The sequence below is a fragment of the Pan paniscus genome, chromosome 23 (genome assembly GCF_029289425.2).
Source record: "Pan paniscus chromosome 23, NHGRI_mPanPan1-v2.0_pri, whole genome shotgun sequence".
Classification (NCBI taxonomy): Eukaryota; Metazoa; Chordata; class Mammalia; order Primates; family Hominidae; genus Pan; species Pan paniscus.
The window spans coordinates 42,161,063-42,181,371 of record NC_085927.1 but is presented as its reverse complement, the minus strand read 5'-3'; the positions used below and the strand labels follow the sequence as shown (position 1 = coordinate 42,181,371).

At 40.9% G+C, this 20,309-nt stretch overlaps 1 protein-coding gene and 1 long non-coding RNA gene across 2 annotated transcripts in view; one reads left to right on the top strand and one right to left on the bottom strand.

Annotated features, from left to right (window-relative positions):
• The window catches only part of LOC129395156 (uncharacterized), a 60,453-nt gene that overhangs the window by 25,137 nt on the left and 15,007 nt on the right, over positions 1-20,309 (bottom strand). The gene's annotated exons all lie outside the window — the stretch shown is intronic.
• The window catches only part of SLC5A4 (solute carrier family 5 member 4), a 53,781-nt gene that overhangs the window by 22,383 nt on the left and 11,089 nt on the right, over positions 1-20,309 (top strand). The window contains exons 6-14 of the mRNA XM_003821490.4: positions 1,154-1,259; positions 2,918-2,998; positions 5,148-5,368; positions 7,206-7,341; positions 9,170-9,277; positions 10,900-11,050; positions 14,380-14,548; positions 15,704-15,919; positions 19,165-19,267. Of these exons, the coding sequence (XP_003821538.2) occupies positions 1,154-1,259; positions 2,918-2,998; positions 5,148-5,368; positions 7,206-7,341; positions 9,170-9,277; positions 10,900-11,050; positions 14,380-14,548; positions 15,704-15,919; positions 19,165-19,267 (1,291 nt within the window). The remainder of the gene's footprint in view (positions 1-1,153; positions 1,260-2,917; positions 2,999-5,147; positions 5,369-7,205; positions 7,342-9,169; positions 9,278-10,899; positions 11,051-14,379; positions 14,549-15,703; positions 15,920-19,164; positions 19,268-20,309) is intronic.

Below are 20,309 nucleotides of genomic sequence, written 5' to 3'. Positions count from 1 at the left end.
CCTTTTTTTATGGTTAGACCTAAGGGCCCTAGGAGGGTCAGAGACACATGTAATTGATTGAATTCCAGCCAACATCATGCTTTTACAGCACAGTCTGCATAATCTAAATTAATTGTACATTTTCCCCTCAATTTCAAAAATAATCATAACTAACCCCCCAATTCAAACCAATTTTCCATCACTGTAGCACATATCTATTTGGAATATAAATGAAACAATGTTCTTTGGTTGCATTCTACTTTGGTACATACTTTCTTTTTTTTTTTTTTTTTTTTTTGAGACGGAGTCTCACACTCTTGCCCAGGCTGGAGTGCAGTGGCGCCATCTCTGCTCACTGCAAGCTCCGCCTCCCAGGTTCACACCATTTTCCTTCCTCAGCCTCCCGAGTACCTGGGACTACAGGCGCCCACCACCACACCTGGCTAATTTTTTGTATTGTTAGTAGAGACGGGGTTTCACTGTGTTAGCCAGGATGGTCTTGATCTCCTGACCTCGTGATCTGCCCGCCTCAGCCTCCCAAAGTGCTGGGATTACAGGTGTGAGCCACCACACCCGGCCGTTTGGTACATACTTTCTATCCAATATATTAGGTTGGTGCAAAAGTAATTGTGGTTTTGCCCTTAATAAATTTTATAGTACATAAAACACACAATATAATATATATAATATATTATATATATTTTATATATTATACATATATTTTATATATTATATATATATATATAATATGCACTTCCAGGCTGGAGTGCAGTGACTCAATTACCGCTCACTGCAGCCTCAAACTCCTGGGCTCAAGGAGAAGATATATTTCTAAATACTCCATCACAGTCAAGGGGCTTCCTATAAGCAATTACTCAGGCTGTCTAAGCCTCATGATACAGAAAAAGTTCTCAGGACATGTCACTTCATTTAATAAGCACCTCAACTGAGCAATGAACTAACTTCTATGCGACTACAGAAGAGAGTGAAGAGAGTGAAAATCGTTTTTTGAGGCTTTATGGAAGGTATTACTCTGGGGCCATCTCAGTGGATTCTTGAAGGGTAAGTAGGAGTCTATCAGAAAAAGAAGGGTTGAGAAGAGTGGACATTGGGGCAGAGAAGCCAGTGGCCTCAAATGCATGTTTCTTTCTCATCCTGACTGTTCCCTTTTTAGGCAGACATATTTGCTGGAGCCATATTCATCAAGCTGGCCTTGGGATTGGACCTTTACCTGGCAATCTTCATCCTCTTGGCTATGACTGCTGTTTACACCATCACTGGTGAGTATGTTGCATATTTTGCTCACTCAGGCTATCTTTTGCTGATCCCACCCCAACCTGCAATTAGCATTCTCAGTGTTAACCTTGTCACTGCCGAGGTAAAGGCACCATTTCATTTCCACTATGAGAGTCAAGCACAGCACCAGAAACACAACTGGAGCATACAACACAGAATCCTCCATATTAGATGTGAACATCTTGATGGAAGGGAATTATGTGGGGGATGGGGTAGGAAACAGGTCATTTGGTTCAGCTATGTTTGGTACCCAGATTGGCACTTCGAATTCAGCATATCATCCACACAGACGGTTGGGAGGAAGTAGCAGCTCAGATAGGAGACTAGCAAATGAAAGGCAAGGTTCAAATGAACACAGGATGCCAGGGCATGGCCATGGCCATGAATGGTGCAGTTGGGAGAGGAGAACTGGAGCAGTGGGTTGCTGGCGGGAGACGATGTGTGACAATAGTCCAAGCAGGCTCTCATGAACCAGGTGTGTTGATATGCTTCTCATGCATACTAACATAAAAATTAAAGTATACCAGCTGAGTTGGAAGACGTAAGGAAAAATACCAGCTAGAACAGTCAAAACAGTTTTGGGGCCATTTTCGTGCATTTGAGCTGTCAACCTAAAATAAGCGACAGAGAGACCAACTCTCCAAAATGAGGAGTTTCTTCGGGAATAGTGAGGGATTGCAAACCAGGATACATGTGCTATGGCAGACCACAGGACTTCCAAGGGGGTTGGGGCAAGGAGAGGCTTTTAAAGACAGAGAGGGAGAGTCCACATAAGCTGTTTTGAAACAAAGATGATTGCTTCACCTGCTTGTTGCAGGTGCTGGTGTTTGTTCATTGGTGGTACTGGCTGTTGCTAGGAGACAGTCTTCATGATAATGTCTTCCAACAGTTCCTGTTACCGGCATAGGTGTATGAGGGCCCTACCTGCATGGTCTCCCAGCCCCATTTTGTTACGGTTTGGCATAAGTGTCTCTATTTTGGTACAGACAACTTTCACAGAGCATGTGTTTCAGAATAAGGGAGCAATAAGGGCATGAGTCTTCTGTGTTCAGGATTCATCTTATTTTCTCATGACACTCTCATAAAGGGAATATCTTGTTGCAGGTGCTGGTGACTAACTAGACTGAGAGCCTAGTTAGTCTAGAACTGAAAAAGAAGTTGGGTTTGGGTTTTTGTTGTTGTTGTTGTTCAACACTACAGCAAAACACAAAACACAGTAACTATATCTGGTACTGAATTAATGAAACAATAATACGTTCCAGCACTAGAGCAAAAGTGGTTTCACTAGATATTTTAGAGCAGGTGCACTGTGCTGAATGGGCGTAAATTGAGGGATTGTTAAGAGAAACTTTCATGGTATTAAAGTGCTGCCTTTTCCCCTATTTAATATTCAAAAACTCACACAAAGATGAAACTTCACTGTAATTCACAGAAACTTTGAATCAGGGCAAGGCAAGGGAAGTAGGAAAACCAGTGCTGAGGAGATCATGATGCCAGGACAAGCTTGTGGCTCACCCAGGAGCTTTTGATGTCTTCTACTGGGTCATTTCCAGGGTTGTGGGTGGAGGAGAACCCAGTGATGAAGGTAAATACATGAGGACACATGGATAAAATGCCCTGGTTCTTTTCTTTCTCTCACTAGGGGGCTTGGCCTCGGTGATTTACACAGACACCCTCCAGACCATCATCATGCTGATTGGCTCTTTTATTCTCATGGGGTTTGGTAAGTGATGATCCTGCGTGCAGTGCCCAGGGCCTGGAAATCACGGGACTTGTTTCTCTTCGGTCTGTCTGCTCTTTATTGGGATGCCTTCCAGTTCCATCTGGTCACACTTTCCAGTCATTTACATAATCCCCATCACTGAAATATCTGCCTGACTTCTTTCTTGCTTTATTATCTCAGCATGAGGAAATGGATGGTGGGGAAGAGAACATCACTTTCTTTTAAAAATTACTGCTTAGAGGCCGGGCGCGGTGGCTCATGCCTGTAATCCCAGCACTTTGGGAGGCCGAGGCGGGTGGATCACGAGGTCAGGAGATCGAGGCCATCCTGGCTAACATGGTGAAACCCCGTCTCTACTAAAAATATAAAAAATAAGCCCAGCGTGGTGGCGCGCGCTTGCAGTCCCAGCTACTCGAGAGGCTGAGGCAGGAGAATGGTGTGAACCCGGAAATCAGAGGTTGCAGCGAGCCGAGATGGCGCCACTGCACTCCAGCCTGGGCAACAGAGCGAGACTCCATCTCAAAAAAAAAAAAAAAATTACTACTTAGATAAGTTATCTCATTTAACCTTAATTTCTTTGTGTTAAGGACAGACAAAATCAGTAGCATTGGGCTGATAATTTTACAGAAGTATTGTCTAGAAACCTTTCATTTACATAGAATTTTTATGAAATGAAGGATTAAATAGTAGGAAAAAATTTGAGAACTGAATATTCGTCAGTTCAACTGAATCATACACATAGAATACACAACCTGTGTTTGTGTATTCTAACAATGTATTGTAGTGGATTTTCATCCAAAACATCCATAACCTCATTATGACTATTTTGGATGGAAATCTATTAACAATACGTTGTAATAATACACAAATATAGGTTGGAGTTTTCTTAATAATGCTCACTTATTAGTATCATTCAGTTCATTGCCGTCAAGCAATATTGATCTGATTTACTGCTTGCCAATATTTGTTTTCTCTTATTATGGTATTTATCTTTGCATAGGAAAACTAGCCATACTGGATGGCATGGATACAGAACATTTCTATCATTGCAGAATGTTTCTATTGCACAGTGCTATTGTTAGCACCAATTCTTTGTGTACTTTCTATTCAGTTATCCAGAACTTCTGTGCTGTTCTTGTTCATGGTGCCTTGGTTTCTGGCCTCAGTGATGCACTCTCTGGCATTAGGGTCTCTAAGCCTCAATTCTGCCATCTTTAGGATGAAGAGGGGGACTCTCATCTCTTAGGGTCTCCTATGTATTTTTGTTGCAAACCATATTTATCTAATCAAAGCAACTTCCTTGTATTGTCTGTATCCTCCACTCGGCTAAGTTCCTGCCTTGCACATTTATTTTGCACATGATCCTAGCAGTGTTTGGCGCATAGTAGTCCTTCAGCTAAATAATGAAGTAAATTAATGTTAACTCAGCCCTACAATTGTATAATACCCTGATGAATTTTTCATCATTTAAAGCTATACTAAGGGACCCCAGATGCCTGGACTCAGCTTTCTAAGGGCAATCACAATTCTCTTCTGCACCTGACTAGCTTTTCCAGACCCGAACAGGCTGAGTCTCAGTATTTTCTCTTGTCACGTCTAACCTGCCACTCCCAATTTCTGCTTCTTATCTTTCCAATTTTTTATTGTAACAGGCAAAATATAGTGTTGCACCAGAAAACCAGATTGCAAGTAAGATCAAAAGAGCCAAGCTCTGGGTCAAGAAGAGAGGCCTTTGCCTCCTGATCTTTTTCAGAGGAGCTGGGGCTTTCTGATGGATAGTTTCATGAGGCTCACTTTGTTAGCTCACCTTCCAGTTTGCTTATGCTCTAAATGGTTGTGAGACATCAGTGTCAGCCTGTTGGATAACAGCTTCATTTTTACCTTAAAAGAAACACTAACTTAAAATTTCAAAGAGCAATATAGGAAGACAAGTCAGTTATTTGCTTTGTGTACTTCGTGAAAGTAAATCTGGTAGTATGGCCAATGCCAGTGGAGGTACCAGAAAGACATGGACCCGGGAGAGGGTCACTGAGGATTGGACTGGGCTGATGGGAGGTGCTTGTTTACCTCCACCAAAAAGTAGTCATCATAAACATTGGACGTCTTAGATTTCAGTAAGACATCTCATTTTACTCTGATGCCTTTTTAGCATTTAACGAAGTTGGAGGTTATGAGAGCTTTACCGAGAAGTACATGAATGCCACCCCATCCGTAGTCGAGGGGGACAACTTGACAATCAGTGCCAGTTGCTACACACCTCGGGCGGACTCCTTCCACATCTTCCGAGATGCTGTCACTGGGGACATTCCATGGCCAGGAATTATATTTGGAATGCCCATTACAGCTTTGTGGTACTGGTGCACAAATCAGGTGAAGTATATGTATATGTGTGTGTGTCTGTCTGTCTGTCTGTGTGTCTGTATGTGTGCATGTGTTTGTTGTTCTTTCTTGTCTCATAGAAAAATATTTAGTTTCTATTTTGCACACACATCGTTTAAAGAGTCAAACCCTTCTTTGTTTTTGTTTTTTTGTGTTTTTTTGAGATGGAGTCTTGCTCACTGTGTCACTCAGGCTGGAGTGCAGTGGCATGATCTCAGCTCACTGCAACCTCCACCTCCCGCGTTCAGGTGATTCTCCTGCCTCAGCCTCCCATGTAGCTGGGATTACAGATGTGCACCACCACGCCCAGCTAATTTTTGTATTTTCAGTAGAGACGGGGTTTCACCATGTTGGCCAGGCTGGTCTCGAACACCTGACCTTAGGTGATCTGCCCGCCTCGGCCTCTCAAAGTGCTGAGATTACAGGGGTGAGCCACCGCACCCAGCTTAAAGAGTCAAACACTTCTACAAACCTTGCTATTTAAAAATAGCTGCATGGTGCCCTGCTTTCCACCCTATTTCTTGTCCTTCAGAGGCAAATGCTTTCAGCTCTTTTAAGTAAGTGTTTTGGCATTTATTTCTGTTCCCTAAATCCTTGTGCTCAGTGTGCAGTCTGTGAGCCATCAACATGGACATCACCTTGGAGCTCACTAGGAATAAATGCTCTCAGACCCTATAACCCTATTCTAGACCCTTTGAATTGGAATCTGCTCATTAACTTGATCCCCAAGTGATTCAGATAAATGCTTGTGTTGCTCTCTCTTGGTTTTAGGATTTTATTGTTGGCTTCCCTATGATGAAGGATGAGAGTTTAGCTGTCTTTCAACTTTCCCTTCTCAGCCCCATGCAAACACACCTGTTCCCCCATCCTCCCAATAGCTGTCAATCACAATTTTGGAGAGATCAGCATTCAGTGCCACCATTTTTGTGACTGCCTGAATGTAATTCACAGCTGAACCATGTGATGTATACTGCCTGACTTTTCCTTAGCTTTTTTTTTTTTGTTCCTGGAATTAATAATTTTAATTCTTGTTTTCTTTCTTTTTTAAAAACATTATTTTTTAAATAGAGACAGGGTCTCACTATGTTGCCTAGGCTGGTCTCAAACTCCTGGACTCCAGCAATCCTTCTGTCTCGGCCTCCCAAAGTGCTGCAATTACAGGTGTGAGCCACCGCACCTGGCCAATTCTTAATTTTTCATTTTGAATTTTCTTGCTAATTATTACTCATTGAATGAAAGGTTCTCCTGGAGTCTTTGCCCTCTCACAGTCTGGCAGCACTCCCTCTGGTGCCCAACCTTATCCAATGACCCCTTCGCTATCATCTTTGGGAATTCATTTTTGCCCTACTCCGGTTATTTCTCCTTTTTCCAGTATCGCCTATTGTCTTCTTTCTTAGTTTATTCCATCTTTCAGGGCAAATCAAAGCCTTCAGTATCTTCCTAAGCTAGGCCTCAGGAAGTGAGAATGAGTGTGAATGTGTGACATTTGTCTTTCTGTGCCTGGCTTATTTCACTTAACTTAATGACCTCCGGTTCCATCCATGTTGCTGCAAATGACAGGGCTTCGTTGTTGTGTATGGCTGAATGGTTTTGCATTGTGTATTATGCATATTTTCTTTATCCATTCATCTGCTGGTGGACACTCAGGCTGATTCCACATGTTGGCAATTGTGAATAGTGCTGCAATGAACACAGTAGTGCAGATAGCTCTTTGGTATACTGGTCCACATTATTTCTTATTGCAACATTAAACTCTGGAAAGGGACGCTGACTGCCTTTGAAATCATCCCCTGGCTTGTTTCATGAGTGTGTCACGTTCTCCCGGCAGGTCATTGTGCAGCGCTGCCTGTGTGGCAAGGACATGTCTCATGTGAAGGCCGCTTGCATTATGTGTGCTTACCTGAAGCTGCTGCCCATGTTCCTCATGGTGATGCCGGGGATGATCAGCCGCATCCTGTACACAGGTAAGCCCTGAATCCATATGTTCTCTCTTTTTTTATGCTTGTATTCTGATAAGTGTTTTTAAAATGTCATAAAACCTTGAGAAAATCCATTATGGAAGGAAGTAAAAGCAGACTTCCAGGTGGAGGGAGCAGCCTGCACAGCGGTCAAAGGCAGGAAAATTTGGCATATTGGACGCTCTGTTCCTTTATCTTCTTCATACCATCTGCCTATCTCGTAGACATTTGAGTCTGTGAGTTCTGTCTTCATGAGTTGCTTAGATTTAAGGAAGTCCAGAGAATATGGCAAAAGGACACTGCAGGATGAGGTAGAATTGGGTTAATTTGAGTTGAGTGAGCCGTACTGTCTGAGTTTGGTGACATCTCTGACTGAGAAGGTCTCGGTCCCTCTGAGAAAACTGGAGAACTGAATCAATTTTCAGTGCTTTGGAATCAGGTTGTTTGAGGATATGTAAATTTCTGAGTCAGCTAAGAGTAACTGCTAGTGTTAAAAATCTTCCTTAAAAAAATTCAACTTCCTTTCTTTATTACGAAAAGTGAAAGAAATATAACCAAATCTTTCTTGGCTAATCGAGGACTCATTTTTATTGGGGTAATCCCTCAGACAACACTGAATCCACTTCATGTTTTCTCAACTGGGCATCAGTTGATTTCACTGAAATCTTGTTAAGTGAACATCAAGGGACCAACATCACTTCTTATTGCAGCTTTGTAATGTTGTTTATAAGGGTAAAGAATGCTCACGCCTGTAATCTCACCCACTTGGGAGGCTGAGGCAGGAGAATCGCTTGAGGCCCAGGACTTTGAGACCAGCCTGAGCAATACAGCAAGATCCCATCTCTAAAACAATAAGATAAAGTAGCTAGGCATGGTGATGTGTTCTGTAGTCCCAGCTGCTTGGGAGGCTGAGGTGGGAGGATTGCTTGAACCCAGGAGTTCAAGGCTACAGTGAACTATGATTGCACCATTGCACTACAGCTTGGGTGACAGAGACCCCGTCTCTTAAAAAAAAAAAAAGTATAGGTATCTAACTAGTGGGGAATGGCCAGAGAAATTATTGTGCACCTCCTTTATGGAAAAATGAAAACAGGAGACTGAAGACTATCTCAAAACTTGGGAAAATACTGAGGTTATGATATTAAATGTAAAAAGAAACTTGCAACATAATGTCTCAACAACTACCGTAGTTTTACAAAAAAGACATTTCTCTATAGAAAAGGATTAGGAAGGAATGAAAAGAAGCTAATGTGCTGAAGTGTTATTTTTCTGCGTGATTCTTTATCAATTCTCCCTGTCTGTTGTCATAATGTTGTTTAAGCAAAAACAAAAAACCAACAAGGTATTGTGCAGCTGCCACAGAGGTGAGGCGTCATCACACATGGGACAGTCACCCAACTGACCATCACAAGCGACACCTCTTCTTAGATGCAGGTGAAAGATACTAGGCTAAATGTGACTGCACACAGGACCTAACTTCCTGTTGCTGTTGTCAGTCTCCGGAGTTCTGTGTTCCTGGAAGAATTTCTTCTTTTGCTGTTTTCCCAGAGGATGGGGTCCACTCCCTCTCTTTGCTCAAATGCTCTTGCTAAGCCACGTCCCAAGGGAGCCCCTGTCCCATGGGTCAGTGCAAGGGGCTATGGGGATAAGATACTTGGGGTTGTGTTTTGGGCATAGAGGGGCCAGATCTATGGTATGGAGTTCAAAATTGAATCTCCAGTTTCCAGGCAAATGTCTTTCCTTCCTTATGATCTTTCAACTTTTCTCCTTGTTTAATGGTTGTTGGTTTTGCCTATTTGGGCCTCATTGGACTCACTTCTAAATTCTTCCCCAGATATGGTAGCATGTGTGGTACCTTCTGAATGCGTGAAACACTGTGGCGTTGATGTTGGCTGCACTAACTACGCATACCCAACAATGGTGCTGGAACTGATGCCCCAAGGTAGGAAAATGTCCCTGCTGGGACAGCCCCAGAGGCCTGTCTACAGATGGGCCTCAAGGAAGGGTTATGGTGCAATTCTTGCACCTTCCATTAATTCAATCCAACTCATCAGACATTTCTTGAGCACCTTCCACAGGTTACCAGCTCTGTGCTAGGCCTGAAAATTTCAGAGATGAACCAGGTCCCAATTACTGTTAGAAGAATTCTTACTCCTTCAGATTCAAGACTGTTTTCTGAGGCAGCCAAAAACAAATTAAATGATCCATTTGTCAATAAAAGAGTTGCATAGTCATAGACTTGTAAACACAAGACCTAGAGGTAAACTATTTTTTCTGCTTTTTGGGGGCTAGTGATAACCAAATAAACCAAATAGAATAAACTATTGATTATGCTTTTTGGGGGGCATTTTTGGGGCTAGTGATAACCAAATAATAGATCTCAATCTATTTAATCTGCAACTATTTATTGAGTGCCTACTAAGTGCCAGGCACTGCTTTGGTGCTAACAAAACATCAGTGAAATAGGCATAAAGTCCCCTACCTCTTGGAACTCAAAATCTAGTAGTATGAGATAGAAAATAAACCACGTAGGAAATACGTAAATTATTAGGATGCCAGAAGGTGATCATTGCTGTGGTGAACAGAAATGGAGTAGGGTACAGAGCTCAGGACTTGACCAGGTGATCTCCTACTCCATCAAGGGTTGGCTACATTTCTTCCACCTTCCTCCACCCTGACACACAGGAGGGAGGAACGGACCCTCTTTCCTTCCTTATGATCTTTCAACTTTTGGCCCACAACCATGTCATGGCCCACAACCATGACACCACACGCTTCCCATCCACACACACTGTCCTAGGAGGCTTAGGGCCGTTACTAATGGGCAGAGGGAACTGGAGGATGAAGCTCCCATCATGGCTCAAAACTCTTGGCTTTGCCCCTCCAAAGACTTACTTAGCAGGACTGCCTGCTGGACTTCTTCCCCTCCAGTTCTCTTAAGTCTTCAGGAAGCCAACAGTCCCTACCCAAAGAAAGATGGTGTGATGTTGTTTCCTCTCTTCTAAAACTAGGTTCCAGTAGATGATCTCTAAGTTCATGTTTAGGACTAAAATTCTTTTTGCTTTAATCTGTCCCCTCAAGCATTTATTTTTTGAGTTACAAACAATTCAATTACACTCTTTAAGTCATTTTAAAATGTACAATTAAGTTATTACTGATTATGGTTACCCTGCTGTGCTATCAAACAGTAGGTCTTATTCATTCTTTCTCTTTTTTGTACCCATTAACCATCCCCGCTGCCACCCCTAGTCCCCCGCTACCCTTCCCAGCCTCTGGTAACCATCCTTCTGCTCTCTATAGCCATGAGTTCAATTGTTTTTGATTTTTAGATGGCACAAGTAAGTGAGAACATGTGATGTTTTGTCTTTCTGTGCCTGACTTATTTATACTGGATTATTCTCAGGTGAGCAGGAAAATATGCAGGAAACTCCACATGCTGATGTGTATTGATAAAGACATCAGTTAACCTATGTTCCAGATGATACTTTTACCTTTCAACCCTCTCTGGTTTAGTAAGGCAGTGTCCAGCCACTAACCAGTGCTTGTACCCTCTCCCGGCTCCAGGACTGCGAGGCCTGATGCTTTCGGTCATGCTGGCCTCTCTCATGAGCTCCCTGACCTCCATCTTCAACAGCACCAGCACCCTCTTCACCATTGACCTCTACACCAAGATGCGGAAGCAAGCGTCGGAGAAAGAGCTCCTGATAGCTGGACGGTGAGTGACCCCTGGTTCCCACCTAGAATCCTCTGGAGAAGTACAGATGTAGAAGTGAACTAGAGTTCCCTTGTCTTTGGCTTTGGTGAAAGTAATCATAGCATCTGAGTAGGGGGAAGAGACATTGGAGTCATCAAATTCAAGTGATCACTTTCCAGATACAAAAATTTGAACCATACCTTTAAATGAAATAATCACTTTTTCAGTCTTTCAAATGCTTCTGAATGGCTCTTATTTCTTCCCCTCCTCACATCATCCCCCTATCCACATCGTCATAAAACTCCACCAGTATTTTAATGGGGTGTAAAATTCCCACCTACTCTGATAGGTGAATGCATTGTCTCTAGCAGTTTCCGTGTATATCACATGGAGGTAACAGATTAAGTCTTCCACACATGAACACAGAGGAGTTTATCAGTCATATTCATTAATGATTGGGCTGTGTTACAAAGGAGCAGGGAAGGGACTAATTCCAAGAGGATGCTTGGAGAGTTAAGTCAACCCAGGGGACCCTGAGCAGCCTGGGGGCCTTGAAGATAGTGGAAGTGAGATGGAGGGAAACAAGAGGAAAAAAATCGATACCAGAATGTCCTTTTTCACCTTCACAATTTTCGAGAAGACCCTATATTGTCATAGCATTTTTTTTTTTTTTGAGACGGAGTTTCACTCTTTTTGCCCAGGCTGGAGTGCAATGGCACGCTCCCAGTTCACTGCAACCGCCGCCTCCCGGGTTCAAGCGATTCTCCTGCCTCAGCCTCCTGAGTAACTGGGATTACAGGTGCCCGCCACCATGCCCAGATAATTTTTTGTATTTTTAGTAGAGATAGGGATTCACATCGCTGGCCGGGCTGGTCTCAAACTCCTGACCTTGGGTGATCCATTCTCCTCGGCCTCCCAAAGTGCTGGGACTACAGGTGTGAGCCACCGCCAGCCTGGCCTGTCATAGCATTTTGTAAAATGTTTTAAAAATCAAAGTACAGCACACATAAAGAAAACAGTTAAAACATGGATGCACAGCTCCACGAAGTGAGGGCCCATGTAACCATCGATCAAGTCAAGACATGGAAATTACCAGCACCCAGAAGTTCGTTCCTCTTGGGCCACCTCGTTCCAAAGCTAACCACTGTGACTTGTGATGCTATAGCTTAGTCTTTTCCAACTTCAGGCTATTATAAGTAGAATAATTGAATTTGTATCCCTTGAAATACATTTTTTTTTTTCAAGACAGAGTCTTGCTGTCACCCAGGCTGGAGTGCAGTGGCTCGATCTTGGCTCACTGCAACCTCTGCCTCCCGAGTTCAAGCGATTCTCCTGCCTCAGCCTCCCGAGTAGCTGGGACTAGAGGCGTGCACCACCATGCCCAGCTAATTTTTGTATTTTTAGTACAGACGGGGTTTCACCATGTTGGCCAGATGGTCTCGATCTCTTGACCTCGTGATCCGCCCACCTCAGCCTCCTAAAGTCTTGGGATTACAGGCGTGAGCCATCCCCACCTGCCGAAATATGGCTTCTTTTGCTCATGTTATGTTTGCAACATTCAACCGTGTTGCTATGTGTAGCTGTAGTGTAATTTCTTTCTCTGTGATGTTCCACTGTAGTAAGATATCAGAATTTGTCTACTCTTTTCAAAGAAATTGGTATCAAGAGAAACCGACCAACTATTTAAAAGACTGTACTTTGTTGGTGACAGTAACAATAGCTTTAGTAAATTAAACAGTTGGGGCAAAACCCAAAGGCCTCACTTGGCCCAGAGCTTGACTCTGGACAAATGCTGCAGGAGAGGGAGTACAGGAGGGCAGGAGTGTACCTTTAGTAGAGAAGGTACTGGTTGGTGTTCAGGAGGCCCAAGATGCAGTCGTCCCACTGATAGGTATATGATCTTGGACACACAGCCTCCTTAAGTCTCAATGATAAAGTAATAACTTTTTCTTTTCCCCTCTCTCTGTTATCAAATGTCTACTATCTCACAAAACACAAATAGGAAAAAAACATGTATGTTTTTAAAATTCTTGCCTTGTGGAATGTATGCCTTTGTCAGGAAGATAGACAATTAATAAAGATATGCTACCTCAGGTGACCAGAGGTGCTAGAAAGACAAAGCAGGAAGAAAGGATGGAAGTAACCTCATCCAGGTGCTCAGGGAGTCCTCTCTGAGGAGGTGGCATCTGAGCAGAGCCTGCAATGCAGGAAGTGTGGGAGTGAGCCCCATGGTGCTCTGGGGGAAGGAAAAATGAGGGTTGCTTTCCTCCCACAGTCACATATGTGGTATGTTTGAGAACAAGCAGGAGTGAGGTTCATCCATGAGAAGCCAGTGGGAGAGTGAAGAGCAAGGTCAGAAAGGTGCCTGGAGGCGAGGTCATCCAGGGCCACTGAAGTCATAACAAGACGGGATTTTATTCTACATGTGATAGGAAACTGGAACTGAATGAGTTGGAAAGCACATGATTTGCCTTCCAATGGTGATTAAAAAAAAAATACCAACAGTAAGTGTAATTTATTGAATCCTTACTGTGGTTTAGGCATTATGCTAAGACTTCCCATAGTTTATCACATTTAGTTGTTGCAAGGATGCAGTGATTTTGTAACATTTAAATGACACATTTGTGCTTCAGTCTCCTGCCCAAATGCTTGTTCCTTCCTCCACCCCACAACTGCTTCTCTGTTTCATGTGAGCAGAGAGAGATGAATGGCCTTTTATGCACACTCCAGTAAATTGCGTTGGTTCACTTACTCACAGAACAAGCACAGACAATGCTGCAGTTTAGAAAGGTGAAGAAGTCATGCTCCCTGGACAACAGGAGCCTTTAACACGCTTTTTACCTGCTGAAGTACTCAAGTAGTAAAATGCACAAGTTAGCATTTCTTGCTGATTTACCCAGCATTCTGAGATAGAGGCTGTTTCCATTCTAACCTATGCAAACCAACTTTGTTCCCTGCAAGCTAGCAAAAGAACAAAAAATGGAAGTCTGCTTTCTTTATCATACAAATAATTGCTGGTTAATAGAAGTAGTGTGGTATTTATTTCCAATTGATATACTACGTGTAGTGTATTGGAGTTATTAATCACTGATATTTTAACTATTTTTATGAATAGATATTTAATCTCATAGATGAAGCTATTATGATTAATTATAGACAAGCAATTGCTTTATTGGCATTTTACTAAAAGATCACCATTAAGCACAGCATGGGTTTATGTATGATCAAGGAGCTTGATTTTGTTTGGAAAATCAATGAGTGACAACAAGAATGAACGCTAGAACTAAAGCACAATGGAAGTAACTATAGTGCTTTTGTTTAATGTTTAAATTATGTTGTTTTCTTCTCAGGATATTTGTTCTTCTATTAACTGTTGTGAGCATTGTGTGGGTCCCATTGGTACAAGTGTCTCAAAATGGACAACTAATCCATTACACAGAATCAATTTCTAGCTACCTTGGGCCTCCAATTGCAGCTGTCTTTGTGCTTGCCATCTTCTGTAAAAGAGTCAATGAACAGGTGAGTGAAAACTGGAAAAAAAAATTTCCCTGCTGGAGTGAGAAAAAAAATCGTTTATTTCACTGGGGTATCAAAATACATTCTTTCTCCCCTATTTATGCAAATCATGGCCCATCTTAATTTTAGTTGAGGTCAGCCACAATTCCTGATCCATAGCGCACATTCATAGTACAGTCTTTATATGTTTCTTACAAAATATTACGTACATACATGGTGCAGAGTTGAGGAACATGTTTGGGAGGCAGACTGCCAGGGCCCAATCATGGCTATACCACCTACTCATATTGTGATCCTAAGCAAATTGCTTGAGTCTCTGTAAAATGAAGATAATGATAGCACCTATTCTATGGGATTGTTGTGAGGATTAAGTGAGATAAAATATGTGAAATTCTTAGAAGAAAACCTACCACACTGGTAAGAATTCAAATTGTGTTCATTACTATTGTGATATATGTAATTAATTGATTATTGTGGATCATGTACCCTTAATCTTTCAATCGTTCCTTAGTACTAGCCTTACTATTATGATTTTCAGATGAGGGACAGGTGCAGAGGGGTTAGTATCTATGTGCTTTCCACATGTTACTTAATATTAGTAAGTGGGATCTTGGTATTCAGGCTTAGATCTTCTTCCATCCAAAGCTCATACCATTAATCTCCATGCAATACAGTTTTTCTAAAACATAACATCTTGAGCAGAGGAACAGACACAGGTTTCCACCCCCATCAACTCCTCACAGAAATAAATTATCAAGAGCTTCATAGAACTCTCAAAACTACCTAATATCGGCTCTGGAAATTGTGTAACATAATTGATACTTCTGCTATTTTATCAAATAAATCACAAGTGTTTTGATCTAACTATGAAACAAAAGTCAAGGAAAACTTCAGCTTGGGTCAGTGTAGACAGTAGTGTCCTGGTATTGGAGAATCAACGATGGTGCAGTGGTATGTACAGTTCAGGATCATGGAAAGCAGCATCCAACTAAGAAGCACATGTATTTGCAATTTTCTCTATGTCGGTAACCTTGTGCCCAAGGTTAGCCATTTGTTGGTCCTTAACTGAGAAAGCAGGCAGGATTATAATGATGACTTACTTGAATAAGCTTCTCATATTTTCTAAACATTCTGATTTTCTTCTTGCTTCTTTTGCAGGGAGCATTCTGGGGTCTAATGGTTGGACTTGCGATGGGCCTCATTCGTATGATAACAGAGTTTGCTTATGGAACAGGGAGTTGCTTGGCTCCTAGTAACTGTCCCAAGATTATCTGTGGAGTGCACTATCTGTACTTTTCCATCGTTCTCTTTTTTGGCTCCATGCTGGTCACCCTGGGAATTTCCCTCTTAACAAAACCCATTCCTGATGTACATGTGAGTGATGAGTAATGAATACATGCTAATTTTAAATAAGAGTTCTTGGCCGGGCGCAGTGGCTCACGCCTGTAATCCCAGCACTTTGGGCGGCCAAGGCGGGCGGATCACGAGGTCAGGAGATCGAGACCATCCTGGTTAACACGGTGAAACCTTGTCTCTACTAAAAATACAAAAAATTAGCTGGGTGTGGTGGTGGGCACCTGTAATCCCAGCTGCTCGGGAGGCTGAGGCAGGAGAATGGCGTGAACCTGGGAGGCGGAGGTTGCAGTGAGCCAAGATCGGGCCACTGCACTCCAACCTGGGTGACAGAGCGAGACACTGTCTCAAAAAAAAAAAAAAGTTATTTGCCTTTTATTGTATGAATGTATGAGTTCCAGGAAATGTATTCATTGTACCTCTAGAGCTAGAAGAACCCTAAGAGATTATCATTCAGTCACTGAAATAAAGAACAATTTGCACCTAGGATGTGCAAAGCACCAGTGAATTAAAAAGTAAGGGATTAGAAAATGGACATTATATTTTGTAAACTTCACAGTGTAGTTGGGAAGTCAATCTACAGCATTGTCATAGGACACCAGGAAGAGAATAATTGGTGTTTCCAAAGACACTGGGAAAGACTTCACAGCAAAGCTGTCATCTGGGCTGTGCCTGTTTGGGTCAATAGGATTTCATATACAGCATGAACACTGACTGGCACAGAGATGGGGGGAAAGTACATGGTACCAGGGGGCAGGAAAAGAAAGAATAGAATAATGAGATGCATTTTTGCCTTTCAATTTGGCAAAAATGTTTAATATGAATAATATTTAATGTTAGTGGTTGATATTAGTGTTGTGGGAAAATTCCCACAGTCCAAAACCGTTGGAGAGTGCGTAGATTTTATAATTTATAGTAAAGCAATTGGGTAGTATTTATGGATAAATACTTATGAATACTTATGAAGCAACAATCCCAGTTTTAGGAGCTTACTGTGTATAAATACTTGTTCAAGTAGGAAAAATATGTGTATAAGGATTTTCTCTGCAAAAGTTTTCAAATAGGAAATAGCTGGGAGAAAATCCAGATTTCATCATGAAAGGAACGAGCACACAAACACAGGGCACTGAACATTATGCAGCTGTTTAGAAACATGAGGGAGCTCTATTATTCACTTTGGAAAAAAATGTTCATAATATGGTTAAGTGGAAAAATATGTGCAGAATAATATAATAATGTATAATAGCGCTTTCTGAAATAAAACAAATGTAGGCATATAGATGTTTGTCTAAGCATACAAAAAAAATCTTAGAGCATACCCACCTAAGATTTTCAACAAGAGGCATCTCAGGGAGTGGGGAGACACTCTAGGGGCCCAGCAAATATTAATTAATTATTTTTAAAATATAAATACTGCTTATATACTAATACTGTTTGAATTGTTTGAATTTATGACTAAACCTGTATAGCTTTTATGTATTTTGAATTTATCACTCACAATTTTTGAAGCAATGCTTCTCTATATATTTTCCTGAGAAGTGGCCAGTAGATTATGTGTGGATGGGAAACCTGAAATACAGCACAGCTCAAAATGTTTTACGAAGGACATGTCACTGAAATTCCTAACTAAATATTTACGCTGAATATTGAGTTAGATGAAAGAACACTAGAAAACATATCATAGTTTTTAAATATATATATGTTAAATTCTTATTTGCCAGTAGAAGTAACCAATTTTATTACTAATTTTTAGGAAAAAAATATTGTCTGAAGGACCAGTGAGACCATTTTTCTGATTTATGTTAATGTTTCATTAATATGCTGCAAGGTTTAACTTTCAAAATAGACTGATAAATATCATGGTTATTTCAGAGAAAGTCATGAAAACTGTTGTGAATCTAGCCTAACAGTGCAGAAATGAGATGTCCCAGGATGATAGTCTTTCAGCAAAACTAGAAATTACTCTATGTGTAATTAAACAGAAATTGAAGGACTCCCAAGAAGAGAGTTTTTAACAAAGAAAGTGGATCTAATACAAGAAATCCTGTGAATAAGAGCTTATGAAGACATGATTAGGAATCTTAGTGAGAAGGTAAAGGCATATGTTACATCAAGAACAAATAAAACCAATTACAAATTCTAGTAAATTTGTACAAGAAAGTCATGAGCCAAATTAAAATGAGGTATAACTTAGAATATGATAGATTATAAAGGTTTAAAAACCATTGATAGGCTGGGTGCAGTGGCTCACACCTGTCATCCCAGCACTTTGGGAGGCCAAGGTGGGTGGATCATCTGAGGTCAGGAGTTTGAAACCAGCCTGGCCAAAAACATAGTGAAACCCTGTCTCTACTAAAAATACAAAGATTAGCCGGGCGTGGTGGCAGTCACCTTTAGTAATCCCAGCTACTCGTGAGGCTGAGGCAGGAGAATTGCTTGAGCCCAGGAGGCGGAGGTTGCAGTGAGCCGAGATCGCACCATTGCACTCCAGCTGGGCAACAAGATAGAAACTCCTTCTTATTGAAAACAAAACAAACAAACAAAAAAAACATTGATACTTGGAGCAATTTCCTTAGAATGACCCAGGGCTGATATTTGCTTGTGTCCAATCAGTACATACAGCATCAATTCTATTTATTTTCAAATGCTTAAATCAACATACAGACTAACCATGGAAATCTTAATATATTTACAGAAAATAATAATTATATAAAGCATAATAGTTTAAAATAATGGTATAGCTGACAGAAGTTTGGAGATGGTTTAGGAAAAGGAGTGTGTAAGGGTACTAATTGCAACTGGAATTCAAGAATAGTACATAGATACCAGCCAAATGTGATGGATCCAGAAATAGAATTTAAGAAGATAGTTTGAAAGTTATAAAAGCAACCACTAGATAAACTGAAGGAAATCATGATGTGGCTAATAACTGTTGGATGTTAAGGACAATGAGTGAAGCTGGGGTATAGTGTAGGTTAGCTAAATCTTCAACTTTGCTGAAATTACAAATCCAGGAGTAGGTATTTTTAAGTATATCATTTGAAGTTCTAAATAGCAACCAGAAAGAATTAAAAACAGAAAAAAATTTAAAATGATTAGTGTGTTTTGGTGAGTGAGTGTGGTAGGAGGCCTTTTCTTTGTGATCTATATTCTCCTGTACGGTTTGATTTTTTTAAAAAACCAGACAATAAACAAAGGTACCATTCCATTATATTATTGCAAACATTTGCCTATTACTAATGCACTTTTGTATGGTCCCTGTTCAGCTGTACCGCCTGTGCTGGGTTCTTCGGAACAGTACAGAGGAGCGAATCGATATAGATGCAGAAGAGAAAAGTCAGGAAGAAACAGATGATGGCGTTGAAGAAGGTAATATTTGGTTTACATTTGGTTTTCATGTAGGAACTCTGTGCACAGGCTTGTTTATGGTTTTCTTTTAATGTCATTAAATCCAGCTTCCGAAAAGCCTGTTAGATTTATGACAAACTGAAACTTTAAATTTTTACCTTTCCAAAAACCAAGACAACATATTAAATCCATCTATTCATCTGCCTGTCCATTGGTTGGTTTGTCCTCCCATCATCCATCCATAGTTACTGAGATGACAATCAGTTACAGACTCGCCTGTTCCTAGTTACATAGTAAGTGTTCAATCTTGATTGTCTGCAAATAAGCATCTAGCCCCACCTTCTCTCCAACTTTATTTCTCAGTATTTTCTCTAACATACCCTCTATTCCAGGCAGACAGGTTTTCTCACTTTTCCACATGCGCCAAGCTCCCTAGAATATTTCTACCTTCTGTCCAAGGGGAAAAAAAATGCTTGTTCTTTAAAACTAAGTTCTAATCTCACTTCCTTCATGAAAACTTCTCCATCAGTCATCCCCCTGGCTCTTTGTTTACCTAATGTTTTTTAAACCTCAGATAAGGTTTAGCACTTCACAATATGTTGTCTTAAACTGGACAATAATTGTCTGTTTTGGTTTGGTTTCTTCAAAGTGAAGAGTCAGTGCTTTCTGTTCCTTTTGATTTTTTATATCAGCATTCCTGAGTATGACTGGCCTATCATTTTCTGGTTTTGTACTAAATCTTTGGTTTTGGTATTCAGATCATAGAGTTATCATAGCATGAATCAGAAATTAGCCCATTTTTCCATTTTATGAAAATATTTCAATAAGATTGAAATAATGTTGCCATTGAATTTTGGTATTTTGCCAATAATACCATAAGGGCTGTGTGTGTGTGTGTGTGTGTGTGTGTTGCACATCTTAATTACTGATCAAATTTATATAATGGCTATAGAACTATTTAGAGTTTCTATTTTTTCATTAATTGTTTTTGGAAAATTATACATTTCTAGGATTGTGCCCATTTAGTGCACATTTTAAATATATTGGCATAAAGTTATTCATA